This window comes from Corvus kubaryi, unplaced genomic scaffold (assembly GCF_017639235.1).
Source record: "Corvus kubaryi isolate FWS band 111438036 unplaced genomic scaffold, C.kubaryi_AGA036_p1.0 37387, whole genome shotgun sequence".
NCBI lineage: Eukaryota > Metazoa > Chordata > Aves > Passeriformes > Corvidae > Corvus > Corvus kubaryi.
The window spans coordinates 10,053,279-10,070,665 of record NW_024581129.1 but is presented as its reverse complement, the minus strand read 5'-3'; the positions used below and the strand labels follow the sequence as shown (position 1 = coordinate 10,070,665).

The 17,387-nt window shown below is 38.5% G+C and overlaps 1 protein-coding gene across 3 annotated transcripts in view; it reads right to left on the bottom strand.

The window, feature by feature from the left end:
* Nucleotides 1–4,108: 4,108 nt before the first annotated feature.
* GRIN2A (glutamate ionotropic receptor NMDA type subunit 2A) overlaps nt 4,109–17,387 on the bottom strand; it is a 168,294-nt gene continuing 155,015 nt past the window's right edge. Inside the window, exons 14-15 of one of the 3 annotated variants that reach the window (XM_042037005.1) lie at nt 14,704–16,364; nt 4,109–11,172 (exon numbers count right to left, since the gene is read on the bottom strand). In XM_042037005.1, the coding sequence (XP_041892939.1) occupies nt 11,157–11,172; nt 14,704–16,364 (1,677 nt within the window). In that variant the 3' untranslated portion in view covers nt 4,109–11,156. Of the gene's footprint in view, nt 16,365–17,387 lie in introns of all 3 variants that reach the window. The other 2 variants (XM_042037006.1, XM_042037004.1) reach the window with 2 other exon arrangements.

Sequence of the window (17,387 nt, the reverse complement as noted above, 5' to 3'; positions counted from 1 at the left end):
ACAGGATGCAATACCACAACATGTAGGCATTCAGGCATCCCTTGCAATGCACAGCTCGTAGCCTTAGCCCAGCTCTGTAAATGTCCTGTCATTTCTCTACTATTCCAAGCCCAAAAAATTTGAAGGACATCTAAAATGGCCTGTCAGACTCAAATATTTAGGAAAAAAAAGTATGTTAGTGTTTAGAAATGTCAGAAAAATAAACACATTCAAGGAGAAATAGTTCATTCAACATATCCAAATGTTTTGAGTGCAAAACCAACATCTGAAAAACAAGGTTATGGATGCCATTATGCTCTGAGTACTGAAATCATCTCCTTGCAGAGTGGCAGTTGAGAAATAAACAAAATGTTAGTATTTACAAAGACAGGAATAGAAAGGAACATGGAGATTACAATGCTTGTAACACATGGAAATGTGCTGACCATGCAGGGCTGGCTCAAGGTGCAGCTCACACTTCTACGATCTCACAGGGACAGAAGAAAAGAAAACTGCTAGGAATAGATGGAGGGAATGGGAAATAAGCAGGAAGGTGATAAGATCACAGCTGTTTAGTTCAGAGAAGTAAAAATATAATTAGGGTCACGTTGGCTGCTCCCATTTGCTGAGATAATAGTGCATCCATGGAAAAGAACAGCAGTGGGTTTAAAGGTGAGGAAAAGAGGACCTGAATATCTTTTCAGCATTTTAACATAAAGTAAAAATCTAAATGGACTAACAATTTGAGATTTGATATTTCATTAAAAATAAATTATTTTCTTGGTTGGTCAAGAGCTACTGCCAGAAGTTCTTGCTGGTGAGAGGCATATTCAAAGAGATTTGCACCATGTTTTTGCAGGATACTTAGAGTTGTCTAGTCCTATTTGAAAGTTTCTCCCATAGCAAAAACCCTCAGCATCATCCCCACCCCTATTTTTAAACATAAGCTCTTCACACACATTTACGCATAAAATAAAAAGGGTAACAGGAATTAACATGCACTGCAGCTTTCAAAGCCCATATTGGGAAACACTCACTGTGGCCAAATCAATGCAACAGCAGTTTTGTTCTTAGAGGAAAATCAGCTATTCTAGTCATCCTCACTCCTACTACTTTTATCTTCTCCAAGGTATACAAATGGTTCTTCTTTTGTAACTGCAGAAAAGGGACTTAGAGGCATTTCAGCTATCAGGAGAATTATGCAATTGGCCACATTTCTTTTGCTGGGAAAGAGGAGGGTAAAGTCAGGATTGTGCTATTGTGATACCACTGAAGAAGCTTTTTCTTAAGTTGGCAAACCTCTCAACTCATAAAACTACACCATCTCAGGAACTGGGAGTAAAACCTGGCCAAGGTCTCTGCTTTTCCTTGAGCACAGAGAAATGCCTGTTACGGTTCCTATTCAATTTGCTTTTTCCCATGCAGGATGGAAGGAGACAGCTGCTCATATCCAAGCCTCTGAAATGCCAAACAGCTTCAGTCCCCAAAGCAATTAGTGGAACTACACAATTCTATAACAAGAGGGCCTGAGACTTTCAAACCTGGTTAATATTGTATTTTGTGTCTCTGGAGTTTTGTGTTCAGATTTTCTGCTTTTTGTATCTTCTGTAGCTCTTTGCAGACAGTGTAAATGTTATGCAGTCTTGGACTATTAAAGGGTTCAATGATCTCATGAGGTGGGTCACATCTAACTAGCAGGCTGAAGTCTACTCTAAAAACACCGTGTGCTTTTGCAGTGCAAAGAGTTTTTTAAGGATTATTGCTATTAAATTACACCTGGAGCTGCATGGAGACCCCTGGAAAATGTCTTTGACCTTGCAGTAACCTTGCCTAAACAATGCTAATCGTGATTATATTCTGTATTACCATCCCCTGTTGTCTACTGCAAAGCTGAGAAACCTCAGTGAATTAAAATCATTACTGCCATAGATTAGGAACAATCATTGTTTACATTATAAACACACATTATTTTTAAAAAGATTTGAGCATATTGATTTGAACAGAATGCAGTCAATATCTGCAATGATCATCCTGTATAAGCTAACTAGTAGCAGAGAAATAAATAATCAATAAACTCTACACACGCAACTCCACCCTCCCTCCTGCCTGAATGCTTTTTTGGGAACATCTAGAGAGAAAATACAGAAATCAATGCAGAGACCCTTGTTCAGCTTGTGAAACTTCCCTTCTTCAGTGGAAAACAGGACCACAGTGCTGCACATGGGGAGGTGCCTGCTGGAGCAGGAGAAGCACAGCATGACAGAGGATCACATGGTAGATCAATAATGCGATTTGTGGAAGCCATGGTTTGGTTTTTGTACTGCAACAAATCTGAAAGGGGAAGCTAATGTTGTTTGCAAATTGCTGGAAGAAGCAAAGAAACAAGCAGCTAGAATGATCAGTGGGAAAACTCACAACAAGTATATAGACATGAGCAGACTTCAGCAGCTGGCCTTAGAACAGGTGTTTTTGTATCCAAATTACAGGGAGAAACTTGTGCTGGTACCGGGTGCATTGCTCAGTTCACTGGGAACCCTGCTGGCAGTGCCATGCACAATATGCCACACTTAAAAAGCTTCCATTTCCCAGTCAGCACTTAAACTTTATCTTTTTTAGCAAGCAAAGTCTTAGAAGACTGGTAGTTGCCATAGACACATTAGCAAAGACTCAAAAGAACGATCTGGGGGAATATGACTCTCTTGAAACCAGATCCCAAAGGGAATCAAAGCTGAGCCTGAGCTGACTCAGACACACAGAGAGAGAATCAGCTCTGCTGGCAGGTAGAGCTGGGAGAAGCAGCCCTGTTGCCAACACCAACCTGGATACAAACACCATTATCACATAAAAACAAAGATTCAAGCTCAGATAAAGATTCAGTAAGGTAGGCACACCTCATGTTGTTTCATGAAATGGAGCTGTTTAGATACAAATAGGGTGAGGTCCCTTTAAAAGAATCTTCTAGCAGAAGACCATAAGCCCAGCAGGTTTTTCCTTATTAGAAACCTCATTAAGGACTGAAGTCCAATTTTATATCTCTCATATTATCTGTGCAGACGTGTTCATCTTGGCAACAAATAGATGGGACTGTTCTGCTCTGAGACATCCATGAGCAACCCTTCACCTCCATCATTATTTTTACATTCCATACAAAGCCCCTTTATCAAAAGAATACTTTGGATTTTTATAACAACTTTCATCCCACTGCCTCAAGGAACATTGTTCTAATTGCCAAGATTTTCTTTTTCCCCAATCCCATTTTGTGGATTCAAAGATTTTCATTAGCTGATCAGACATCATGGAAAATGGGGTCCTATGGAACCGCTTCAGAGCACAGTGTGAACCTCACTTCTTTAGCTCCCATGGCCAGGCAAATGGTCAAACCTTAGAAATAATTTTAAATGCTCCACTAAAACCTCTATTTTGCTTTACATTTTGATTAACCAGGACATTGGACAAGTTTGTGGGCACCAAAAGTCATAGAAGATGTGAGACATTGGTCTGTTTTCTCATCCCTGGGTTTCCTCTCCCCCATCCTCACCTGACCGAGCTCTGAGCGTGCTGCCACACCAGGAGCGCTCCACAGCTCCAGATCTCCAGCTCTTCTCAGGGGTAGCATCATTCCTGGCAGGACACCTCTGTCTCAGGCTGGATGCTGCCTCCACAAGGGCCCAAAGAGCTCCCACCTTTCTGCAGCCAAGGTCACCTCCTCCTGCAGCCCCCCCGTGCTTCGTGCATCCGACGCAGCTGGGAACACGGGAGGACGGTGCCACAGGTGAAGGACCCATCCTTCACCGAGCTCCTCCTGCTCCCTCTGCTGATGGAGCACCTTTCAAAGCATCATTCTCACAACAAAGGAATTTTGCATAAGTTAATTGTCTCGATCCTCTTTATGAATTAAATTAAATTGGGATCACCAAGCACATACTGTCAGCTTTAGCTTCAGGCATCTTCACCTTTAGATAATTTCTAACAGCAAAGGATGTCTCAAAACATGGGGCTGTTAACACCCTTCAAATCACATCAATGGTATAGGAAAAAACAAATGTAAACCTTCCTCATAGGTGATGCTTCATCTTGTCCCATTTAACAAGGAAGATAGACAAGAATGATACCATTGTTCCTTTTCATATTAATTGGCAGAAATTATCTTTATTAGAAAAATGAATTTTTCATATATTTACAATTTTTACATCATGGTATACTTGGCACATGTGTTCTTCCAAATAGTTATATACATTTCAGTACACACAGACATTCAAGTCCCCCATTCCCTTAATGTTTTTCTACATATTTAACAAAAAATGAACACAATACAATTTGTAAGACAACCATAATAATTATATATTTCTCTATCATAAAAAGTTTGAAGCAAACATTTTTTTTTTAAGATATGTTTCAAAATATTTATACAGTATTAGCACTCAGTCATGCACTGGGTTAGAATATGGTCAGGGTGAACTGCAGTGAGACAGTATGTGAACACAGGAGAGAAGTGTGTGATCCCAGTTCCTCCATGCTGCACTGGGTGCTCTGGGGCAGCTCCAGCCACCCCAGAATCTCAGAGGAAGGGACAGAAGGTGCAGGGGGAGCTGGGTGTTCACGTGTCTGCGCCACACAGCAGCCAAAACTGCGTGTGTTAAAACTCATTTCACTTTGCTAAACCTAGCTAATAAAACAGGCAGTAATTGGAATGTCAAAACTAGATTTTAAAGTTTCTCTTTTTCCCCAAACCCATTCTTTTGAAGAATCCATTAGACTGTGAATTTTATAATGAAATTCTGAATTCTCTAAAAATTAATTATTTTATGGTTGATTCCATTTCAACAATATTCTTTTATTTCTACTCTAACATCCTGATTTATTTCCCCAGGTGTTAAGAGCTCTTCAAATCTCTACTATTCTTTGCTAGTAACTGGATGTTTATGACTTACTCTTTGGTTTGAAGTATGAGACTTTCGAGAGTGTTACAGCAAATTGCACTAGTAAATAACAGAAGTGATAGGCTTTTTATTTTACTGTGTATGGAACCTAATGGTTCCAATATTTCTGGTAAAATTTTATTTTTGACATGCAAATTTCTCCTAGTGCAATATAGGTTAGTGTTCCATGTAATCAGTACAAACTATTACACCTGGAGTTCTTTTCCCCCATCAAAAAAAGAATCTTCTTCCAACTGTACTAGTAACTAATTTTCTTTGTGAGCAAAATAGTAAGTTAATATTGTGAATTCTCATTTTCTTGGTTGCATTTCATTTTTCATAGTTCAACTGCAAGTAACTTCTAATCAAACTCAAAACAACAATACATTACTTGAAACTGTTAATAAATGATTGTAGAATCTTTTTCACAACACTGGATTTCTGTCTTGCCCCTCATTCTCCACAACAACTTTATACATATACATATTTATATATAGCTTATATATATACATATGTATATGTACAAAAACTGATCAGGACAACATATTAAACTGATACTATTCAAGTAAACAGGTAAAAAAATGTTTTTCAAAGTGTAATTTGAGATTTTAAAATATTTCTGGTGGGTTTTGTTTAGCAGCACAGAAATATTAGTATTTCATCTAAGCCCACAAATATCCTTAAACAGGATGAAAGGAAGCACAAAATGCCCTTCAGGTTTAGTGTGAATTTGAATCCGATGAATTAAAATCAACATGATTAACAGGTGAATTGCTTCTGAGATCCTGAAATGTATGGATGCAGATTTTGCATAAAAATTAAGTAATGAGTTAAGAATCAGGTAGGAGTTTGCCTAACACATTAATGAATTCTGTTTGTGCCTCCTGGTTTCAGTAGGGAAGGCACGAGATCCACTGTGCATGTGGGTGTGAGGTGTGAAGACAGAGAGATCAGGCTGTTCTTCATTGGTGCAAAATGTATGTTCTGAAATGAGGAAGACTATTTCAAAATATTATACCTGATATCAAGTATAAACTGCAAACAGCTCTTACTGAAATTGCACTGGTTTCCTTCCTAGCTGCACACAATTTTACATGATGCAATTTCCAAACCTTTGCAACATGAGGTTTGGTTGGGGATTTTTAAAATCTGAGCGTGAACTGCACTAAGGATCTGCTCCCCCATCACTCCCTCACACATCCCTGTTTAAGTCAAAAGATGTTTCGTCCACATTTGGAATCCGAACCTAGACCAGGTAATAATAAGCTAAGCAAAAATTTTCTTCTTGCAGATGAAGAACTTGAAACCAAGTTCTGCTCCAAAACACGCTTGCAGTGAGTAGTAGACAAAATCTGACCCTACAGAATTTAGTGTTTCTTGGTTACGGTGGAAAAATTCATAATTATCCAACACTCCCTTTCAGAAAAAGTTCAGGAATTCCACCAAATTATTCCAAGGTACTTTTTTTTTGTTATAAGTTTTAGTTAGAGCAGCATAGATTTAGAAAAGAAGCCTAATACCACACTCATCCCTCAGTGGAAACCTCCACATCACCAGTACTATTATGGAGAGAATTGATTGTGCCTTACCCACCACTGCTGAATCCTGCCTGGCATGCAAAACCCATTTTGGAACCTGCCCAGTCTGCATGGGAGAACACATGGGCAGCCACTGGTGCACACACCAGCTGCTCCTCCTGGGAATTTTGTTCTGGAGGTATCCTTCCTCAGCAGCCTTAAGTAACAAGTTTAAGGACCAGATGTGGATCACATGAGCTGCCACTGAGTTTAAGGTCAGTCACCACGCCAACATCTCTGGCCAAGATTTTTCAAACCAGCATGAAAAGCCATCCTTTCCCTACAACTTTGTCATTACAGCAAGCATCAATTCCAGCTCTTTTGGACAGGAACTCTCTGACATGTTTTCATGCGTCCTAGCACAAAGCAATCCTGACCCAAACAAGTCCTTTAGCCCCTTCTAGAACAGGTATCAAACACTACAATAAATGCTGCTAGAAGATTTCTAGATGTGGGAGGTTTGGAAAGGAGAGAAGAAAACCACTTAAAATAAAGCACTGCTGCAATGTGTCCCACAGCCTGGGGAGATTACTCACGCATGACTGGGTTGGAAGGTGTATGCACGCACGCCTGTGTATACTGTATATATATTTAGGTTAACAAGTTTAAACTATTAATAAACAGCATCTTATGGTATTTGGTAATTAAAATATCAGGCTTGTGTCATTCAAAATAGTGCAACCTACATAGCAATATACAGGAAAATTACACACATTCTTCCTATTACCATTAATATGCTTGTGCATATCAAGATAACAGGATACCCTTTTCCATAAGATTAACCATTTGCATATTTAATTGTATTCTTTGGCCCATTTTCCCGTGAAACCTCGTATGAAAACGTAAAGACTTTGGCTTTAAAAGAAAAAGAAAACTCCCGCTTTTTCAGTTACTTTCAGAAACTTAAGAAGAATTCAAATTACTTTAGTTAAAAATTATCATCTCCTCCAGAAACTGCAGACCCCTGTCACAGACACCCCCACTAGTGTGGCTAACTGTGAACCTCCAATTTCTTTTTATTTTCACTTTTGAAGATCATTTACACTTCTATTGTAGCACAGCACATCCTCCAAAAGTGTTCTGGACTCCTCTAATCTTGTCCCAGCTGGGAACAAGGAAGGTCCCTGTCCCCAGGAGCACGGAAAGGCAGAGCAGCCTCATCAGGGCCTTCCACTGCATCACTACGGGTCCAGGTTCAGGGTTTGCAATGTGAAACAGAAGCCAAAATACATTCCCAAAAGGTTTTTGCCATTAAACACCATTATTAAACAAGCTCAGGAAAAAAAATTATCAGACAAAAGAATGCTGTAGTAATGATGTAACACAAACCTCTTCAAAGCGGTTATTCTCATGTACTGCAATGCATAGAACAAACTTTAAAATGTAATCTCATAATGCATTTGCTGAGAAAAACATATCATTTCTTCTAATAGTACCAGAAGTGCAAAACAAGACATTCTCCATTAAAATTTCATGTCACTGTAAATATTACCATTTTCCCACATTAAAGCTTAGTACCATTTCTGAAAAGTGAGGAAACTTTCATCAATTCCCAAGCAAAGTATCATCTCACTTGGAACTTTACAGTGCACTGAATAAGTATCACAATATTTATTGGTATTTATTTTCACAGTTTTCTAACGTGCACAGAAATATAATTTTTGAAATATATTAGTGAAAACAAATACTAATACAAAAGGGAAAGGACAAAACATCTAGGAGTATAACTGCTTATCACCACTACTTTTTAAGAGTTGGAGAGTCGAAACCATCTCTCTTTTAAATATGTAATACTATATTTAGTGTGGTTATCTATTAATAAAGGTATTGCATGACAATGTTACAGCATGGCTATATTCTCTACTAATTTAGCCTTGTTTTCAATACAGGTAAAGAATTAAGCAAAAGGAGTAAAAATTGTCATTTAAGCGCAAAACAACAAAAACCTGGTAAACAGTGAGGTAACTTATTTTTACTTATATTATTTCTGGTTCTTAAATTATAGATATGACAAAATCATCACAAAATCAGCAGTGGATTCTTACAGCTGTTAGAATGGCAGAAATTTAAAAAAAAAAAACCAGTTTCAATCATAGCAGATACATTCTGCAGTATGGAACAAAAAAGCTCACGATCCCACGAGGAGAACCAAGTGCATCTTCACTGCATTGCAGGGTGATGCACACCTGTATTCCTGGCTTCCAAAGTTGCAGGACTTTGGAAGAGCACATATTTTCAGAGCGCATACTCTGTACACAGGTCGAGAGAAGCAGGGGGAAAAAAAAGTTAAAGCTTGAGTGAGGGAAATAAATGAAGAGCTTATTTACAGAGAGTGCAGTAACCCTCCCCAGCAGAGCAGGGAGAAGCAGGGCAGGATTGCAGCTCCCCTTGAGTCAGGCAAAGACACAAGAGAGCACAAGCAGCCACCTCCCCTCTGACAGACACTGCTGTGACACGGGAATGGGGGTGAGCATGGGAGCGGCTCCACAGAGACAGCTGAGGAACTCGACAGGAGTTTTGCACCATGTACAGCATGTGCACATCAGACAGAGACTCTGCATGATCAGAAAGATGTAAGAGACAGGACAATCGTGAGGCTACTCCCATTTAACCACAGCTTCACAGGTGACTCCAGCCAGAGCACATTGAGCCTTTCCTCTATCACACCATGTCCCTGTCTGTACTTATATCCATATCACAAAGAAATACACAGCTGTGATTAAACTGAGCTCCCTTAAACGCTGACATGTTGCTAAGACATTTAAATAAGACAGTACAGGTGAATTTGAGCAGGGAAATGGCTCATACCATAAGCCACACTTTGAAAGGCCTTTATGTTCTTTCAGAAGTTCCTTCAGCACTGCTAAGTTTGGAAGGCTCAGCTCTCAATAGGAAGGAAGTTTAGATTAACAAAAAAGAAAAAATCATTGCTAAGAAAATAATTTAAGTCTATCACTGGAACACTGGAAAACTGTTTTTTGTTGCAAACCAGTCTGCCCTACACAGGAAAGGTATCTGCTTTAAAACGACTTTTGAATTAAGATAGGACTAGAGCTGGAAAAGTTTAGCAAGGGAATGTATGACATTCATCTTGAAAGAAGCACACGATGTGATGATTAACACTTGACACAATCTAGCCAAGCCACTGGATAGTTATTCTTTTATATTAACTAGGAGAGATTTTTTTCATAGAAGTTCTGTTTTCACTAGGTTTTATATATCAACATCTTAAATGCAATGTAAAATAACAAAAAAAATACACCTCTTGAATTCTTCCTAAATCCAGGCAGATTCTCAGACCCTTCGATTCGAGACACAATTCCTGTTCTACATTGATAAACCCAGCAAGGGAGGGAACAGTATCAAAATCTTCCCCATCTCTAAGGCGCATATGCTACACTGCATAAATATGAAAACAGCAAGTTAGTCCACAAGGAATAGATTCTGACACTTTTCTCCCATGCTGGGTAGTCACATGGTATAAAGCAAATTATTATCCCAACTATGCAGGGGGTACTGCAAACCCCACAAAAAACCTATTTGCATGAGCACAGGAACCTGTAACACCTCCAAGGCTGAAATTGGTACTCACTTGAAGATTTACCTGGCAGATTTTGGAGGCTGGGGATAAACAGACCACTGCTTTTCTAAGTCCACCTAACTGAGATATCTGAGTTAGGAGCCTATACTTTCTAAAAAGTCAACAGAGAGAGGTAATATCTTTCTGGACACATCCCCCACATAACTGCTCCCAACCCCTCAGTCCCTGCACTTCCATCCAGAGGGAGCTTGCTTTCTCTTGCTTTCTCTCTCTCTCTCCCCACTGGTAACAAAAGAGCTTAGCCTTCCAGCACAGAAACCCAAAGCTACACACACAGCTCTAGCTTTTGCTTCCTTTAAAACTGTATAAAAAGATTTGCTTTCATCAGGAAAAATAAACCACATCTGATTTCCCTTGTGAGCCTTATTTTACCTCTTAAGTGTTCCTGAAAGACCATAAAGAGACATGTATTTATGAGATGCTGCCAAAACACGGTGACCTGGTGGTGATTTCATTTTTGTTTGTCCAGAGCACTCTTTCTCCTAACCAAGCTTCTTAGATAGCAGAGTAATGAATTCTGAGCAAAAGCTGCAAATACATTAAATTAAATTTTCCAGAAATGCAAGATCTCTTAATTTTCCTTAATTTTATCTTATATATTAAAATATCTTATTTCCATGCTTTTAAATTAGTGGGTGGCTACACTGTTCTAAGAAACACAAGCAGAACACAAAATCTATTTGAGAGAAAAAAAGGGAAATTTACTGTGGTGAAAAGGGAAAGACAAAAACATGAAGAAATTCTACAATATCTTTAAAAGAGAAAAAAAGCAAGAGGCAGGTATGTCTATGTAGCTGTTTTTACCTCCATGTACCTACTGCATTCCTCAGCAATTCAATATCCTGCCTCCATAAAAGGTGTCGTCCAGGAGCAGTGTAACACTACAGGACATGCTACCAAGAATGGCCCATATCATTTACAGCCTGATTCAGTTCCAGCTGGAGTCACAGGAAATCTTGGTGATAGGAATGACCAACAAACTGCTAGAGCTGTAATCAGGAAAATGTAACAAGTCACCAGCACCATCCAGAAAGGTACAGCAAGGATGGCCACTTATGCAGGAAGATTCTTTTCTCCTCTTCAAGTATAGCAGCAGCTAGAGTGAGAGAGAGGGAAATACAGAAAGTCTTGATCTCAGTTTAATTGAAAGTCAGTGCAAATATATCAACAAAGCTCAGGCAAAATTCAGAATTCCACGCGCTCTACGGCTGAGCCTCACAAGCTGTGGCTTGTGGCTCTGTTGAAGATTTTTCTTCAACTTCTCAGCTGCTTCTTCTTTACACGAGCACATCTGCAACCAGCTACTGCCTACAGCCCTGCCTCAGCTCTCCTTCCCCTTTATCGACTTGGATTTATGCCAACATCAAAACAACAAATGCATGCAGACTCTTACTCCCTCTACTTTCAGTATCTGGTGGGGTTTTTTCCTCCTTTATGGAAGCACCTTATATTTCCATGTGAACAACTGCTGTGCAACATTATCAAGTCTTCCCTCTGCCTCTTTATTTTGGTTGAGGGCAGGTGGTTGTATTGAATATTGCAGATAATAATACTAAATCTCTACAGTCACCAGAAATCTGCTCAAATCAGAAAAAGCAAACACTGCAATATCACTGCAATTTCACAATTTCACTGTAGCTAATTTGCTTGTACATTTCACAGAAAGATCAATCCACCTGGGTTGAGGATGTTTACAACTGAATCTCAGGAGAGAAAATGTAAATGGGAATTTTTCTTTCCCACAACTTCACGTACAGTACTTGTATATATATTGAATTATGTGTGTCTGGTTAGATAGAGATGATGATACAAAAGACTTGGAGCGATCGACAAATACTTTGAGAGCTTTATGATGATGTGAAAGACAAGAGCCACCACTGAGTTTTATGATTTACTTGGTAAAATGCTCAGCAACTTCCATGGCAGGATTTGGCATGACATCAGCAAATCATATCTGCTGAAACACACCAGATAGTTCAAAACACTTCAGATTTTAGTTAATATACTATGACTTGGATTGGATATTAAAATGTGCCTGAAATATTTTTTATTACACTCATTACAACATTACACCTTCAGTGCATTTGCCCTCCTGTAGACTTAAGAGCAAAGCATACTTGTGTCTTTGGGAAAAGGTTTGGGTTCATGACAAGTAGTGTTCATCCCACAGACATCCTAACCCTGCTTAGCTCACACAACTATTCCTAAGAAATCTGCATCTCTGTAAGGGGAGGTAAGGAACTTCTGTTTATAAAAACTCCCTCCAGTGAGGAACCAGAAAGCTTTCCATGTGAATCAGGGTCAATAATTATGACCAAATGTTGAATAAAGAATACCCAAAACATATTTTTACCTGAACTGCATAGAGATACCCATAGATATGCTTTCTGATCATACTTATAATAAAGTATACTGAGATTTTTGGAAACTGGAAAGAGCCTCAGAAGCACAAATCTCATTACATTTCATTCCTTAAAAAATGTCATCCTTCACCATCACAAGATGGTGAAGATACAAATACATTTGCAAATACCAAGAACTCATTCTGGACTTCGATAGCTAAAGTCAGTTTAAATCTGTTTAATAAAAAAAAAGCTGTAAACAAAATTCAAGAAGCTTTATTTTGACTATCCCTACACATCATTTATATTATCTCCCGTTTGCAACTCTGCAGTATGCTGTTCTAAATTAAACACCTTGCATACTGCACCTCTGGCATGCAGATGCTTCAATTACAGCTGACAGGCACGATTCTGCTGAGAAGAGTTTCAGTTTAGAGAAAAGTTAGGGTAATATTCACATTTTCCAATTCACAGTGGTAATGGTTTCCCTGCTCACTGTTCTTCAGTGAAATGGAGGGAATAATGCTTGAACAATCTAAATTTCCTCTACACAAAAATCCTAAAGCAGTTCTCAGAGTAGCAGGAAAATGGGAGAGCACCACCTCAGGAATACTTTCAGTAGTTAAATGTATTAGCAATTATATTTACTTCTTTAGTTGAAAAGCTGTACACTCCTCTCCTGAAAGGCTTCCTCTCTTCCCTTTCACGCTCCCTTATGGTTAAAATCTAGTGGATTTTTTTCTTCCAGATGTGTGTGTACAGGGGTGTGTAGCAGACATTTTATTTGTGAAATAATCTGATTGACATTTATAGAAGGAAAAGTCATATAACAATGCATCCCTGCTATGTGAATACCTTTGTATACCAGTAAGTGATAATAAAGATACTGTTTCTTAGTTATGTGTGCATATATTCAGTTTATATAACAGACTTGATTTGAGAGGTTAGAAAAATGGTCTGATGTTCAACAAATATGCACAATATTGTGGAAGGAAGAAGTCCTTCTAAAGGTGTTAATCCTTCTCTGTGTATGCAAATAAATGGTACCACGCTCCTCACTGATCACACTGAACTTATGGCTGTCGGTGTTTGATACTGTATTAACAGCTTTAATACTATTAATATACAATTAATTAGTTGTCACTAATACACTATGAACAAAGAACTACAGTGGGTTGGGATTTGGTTTGGGAAGTGAAAGAATAAAAGAAATACTATACAGCCCTGAGTAATCACCAGTAAGGGGCAAATGCAGACTTACGTACACATTAGGCCTCAAGGTTACTAATAAAGTCCACAGCTCCATAGTAAGTGCCATATAGTGATATCTAAAAATATATACTCTGGATTAGGCAGCTGTGAAATTTCTGACAAGATTACTGCAAACTTTTTAATGAACTTACTTTGTAATGGTAAGTGCATGTGCAATATAAGAAAAGCATTTGTACTGAACATTAACCAATATCCTTGGGGCTTCCTTTTGGTACACAGCAGTTCACATGTTTGGGGTTACTGCCTTCCTATCTACTGTCTGTCACTCTAGAAGGAACATACTAATTTTGTGCTAACACACTGTATTTTACTTATTAAGGTCCTGGGGTTTGGGGTTTTTTTAAATTATTATTTGGCTTTGAAAATTATTATGAAGCTAAAATATGTTTTTGGAAGTCTTAGCTTTCTGTTCTCTTTCAGAGTCTTACTTTTGAATCTGTGCAAATGCATCCCTATTTCTTGTTGTCGGTGTCATACTACATGAATACCATATTGCTTATCCAGTACTAGAAAATCATTAAACATTTCTAAGGACAAAAGTACATTGAGTGATACTTAGCAACATAAGTTAGAATAACCCAAATAGTAAAATAATTAGGTACAAAACAGCATAGTTGCCAACATATATTGGGGCTATTTCAGTACAACTTGCCATTTATATATAAAGCATACATAAATGGCTATTTTTTATCCTTTTCAACAAGACATGTTTTAAAAGGATAGTTCAGAGCATACCAGTTTACCTATTCATGTACAAAAGTACATTGGGAAAGGGAGAGGTTTATGTATCAATTACCAGAGCAGGATACTGTTAAAGGAAAAATTCTCCCTCTAAGATGGTGGCAACTATTCTTTCCCTATAGATAAAGTGTTCATGGAAAATTTAAACATCTGATTCAATGCTAGGCCTTTTCTTATACACACGTGTATTGCTACAGGAATTTAAAACCCTTGGAGTTGAGTACAAGCTATTCATATTTGCAACGTAAGGCAAAACATGCTCTGAAATGTACATGTCATTATGGATCCGACCATCCCTGGAAGAGTATGATGCTGTAGACTGTATGGACGACCTGAAATAATTATCATTTCTTCCTCTTGTTGGCAATGAATGTTTATAAAGATCAGCTGGACTTCGCCTAAGAGATAAATGCTGGTCATCACCATAGGAGTGCAGGAAGGGGTTATCATCCGAGTGAACAGCATACAGGGACTTGCTCCGCTTACTGTCCTCCAGAGCATGAGTTAAAAGTGAGGCCTTGTTGCTCAACAGTTTGCTTGAGGGAACACTAAACATGCTTGCATATGGACTACTTTGAAGAAATTTCTCTCTTTCTTTCAAGCTTATACTACGAGAAGGTCTTCCAATATCAATTTCCCTGGACTTATCAGCGATATTATCAAAAGAGTGTTGCCTGCTAATCCTCAGTTTATTCTTTCTATGATATTGCAGAGCACTACTTTGTGACCAAGTACGCTCATATATTTCTTCAGGAAGTGATAAGTTCGTTGTATCCTGCAGCATCTGATCTTCCTCAATATCATAGAGGTTCCCCATCCGCAAGCATGCATCGCATTTATAGGGAGATCTGGTCGTGTAGTGTCCTGCGTAAGTGGGCATGTTGGAAAGACAGCTCCTGCAGTGGGTGGAATTCTGCCTGTACCTATCGTTCATGTCACCTAGGGAAGTATTTTTTTCTTTGAGAGTGTAGTGCTTTGCATAAAGTTTATACTGGTCATTATTTGGAAGACTGTCTTCGTTATGTGATGGAGTCCTGTTAGCTTGTTCAGCTTTCCTGAAGCTGTCACTGTGATCTTGGTAAACATCAGGAAACTCTACAGTTTCTGGAAGGACAATGTTTTCGATGTACTGAGGTGTGTCCAAGCGGAATCCTGGCTCCTTGTCAGCATCAATTGTGTAGATTTTATCCCGTGGAGAGCCCTGTTTGGTTTTCAGATATGTCAGTTCCACTTCACTACAGTCTTTTGGGTATTTTGATGCTACTGTCCTTTTTTTAAAATTGTCCTTGGTTTTGTGGTGCTTGTTGTTGGTTTCAGCTTCCATGTGGCAAGTAGCTCTGCTTGATGTCTCTGATACATCTGAATGGACAATCTCTTCAGGAAGGTATCTTTGGCTTTTCAATGAAAGCTGCCTGTTTTCCTCTGACTCGTTTTCTCTCTGGGGACCTTGGCCCTGACGTACAGATTCTTGACGCAAAGATTCAACAGATTTCCTCCAAAGCTGCCTGGGTCTGGAGTTCACTTTTGCTTCTGTTGTTACTGCAACCTCTACTGTATTTGGATTGGATTCATTCAGTGTGAGAGGATGCTGCCCTTGGAAAACATAGTTGTTCAGATTGTCCTTGTGTCGATTGCCAGGAAGTGTCTGCAGTTCACTTATGTTGTCACCAAAAAAGTTGTCCTTTGTCTGAAAGGATCTGTTATCAGCAAATATCAAGTTTCCCTTATCCATGACCATGTCCATAATCAAAGAACCCCTCTGAATAAAATCAGCTGTTCTTTTGGGGGAGTCAATTCTTGAAGGATTGATATTCGTCATGTTTTTCGCTGTTCGCAGCAGTTTTAACATGTTGGTTTGTGAATTGGTCAAAGAAAAGTCAGGAGACTTCTTTTTCTCCTCAATGTGTACTCCATGAATGCAACTGTAAATACCCTGCAATATGAGTAATGTAAAACAAATTAAATCACTAGGTATAACAAATTAAAAATTCCATTTTACTTTTACTAGCAATAAAGAACAATTAAACATTTTTATCCAATTACTGGAAAGATTAAAAGTACATCTCCATCTTTTTATAATTTCCTTGCACTGAAATGGAGGAACATTTTCTACTATATCTGTTGGAATTACAAAGGAGAAAAATTGCCAGTGTTTCACAAACCATTGGTCTGTCTTGGCCTCCCCAGTTTATTCCAGATACAAGATTAGAAGGTACCCCAAAGGGTTCCCTAATCTCAGCACAAAATGAAACTAACCTTCAGTAATAGATACTCCCTTATTTTAAACCAGTGATTAAGTTTCCCCTCTAAACAAGCCTGTAGTGGGACTATTTTATTGGAGGTTAAGTTCACTTGTACTGAAATGAAAAGGCTTCTAGTCATCATATTTTAGCTTTTCTGATCCCTATCCCAGTACATATGAAAAAAACCCAGCTCTTTCTAAAGTTGAATGTGAGTTAATTTTGAGCAAAAGGCTGAAGCCCATTTTCTCACTCCAACCTCTTCGGTCACTCCTGTGAGCCCAGTTGACATTTCCAACCCTGTGAACTAGCAATTCTCAGACATTTACCTATGACATAAGTACTCTTTCTCCTGCATTTCTTAGGAGAATTTCATATAAAAAAAGACCAGAAATACAAAGTTCAAATATAAAATGTGTAGGTTAAGGTGCATATGGTTCCCAGACAATCCCCAACAGAGTAGTGCAGACTATTTTTAATGCAGTTCCAAAATGGTCCAATCTACTCAACAGGGTAATTGCAGCACTCTTTAAAGCAATTAGCCATTTTAGCATCATTTTCAGTTCTCCTAGGCTATATAAAAAATCCAGAGAAATCACTTACCTAATGAAAGTTCTATCTGTTTTAAAAATATATAAAGAAAAAACCCAACTAATTTGTCAAAAATATAAGAATAAGCCCACTTTTCCCTTTTTTGTTACAAGTATCAGTTTCTT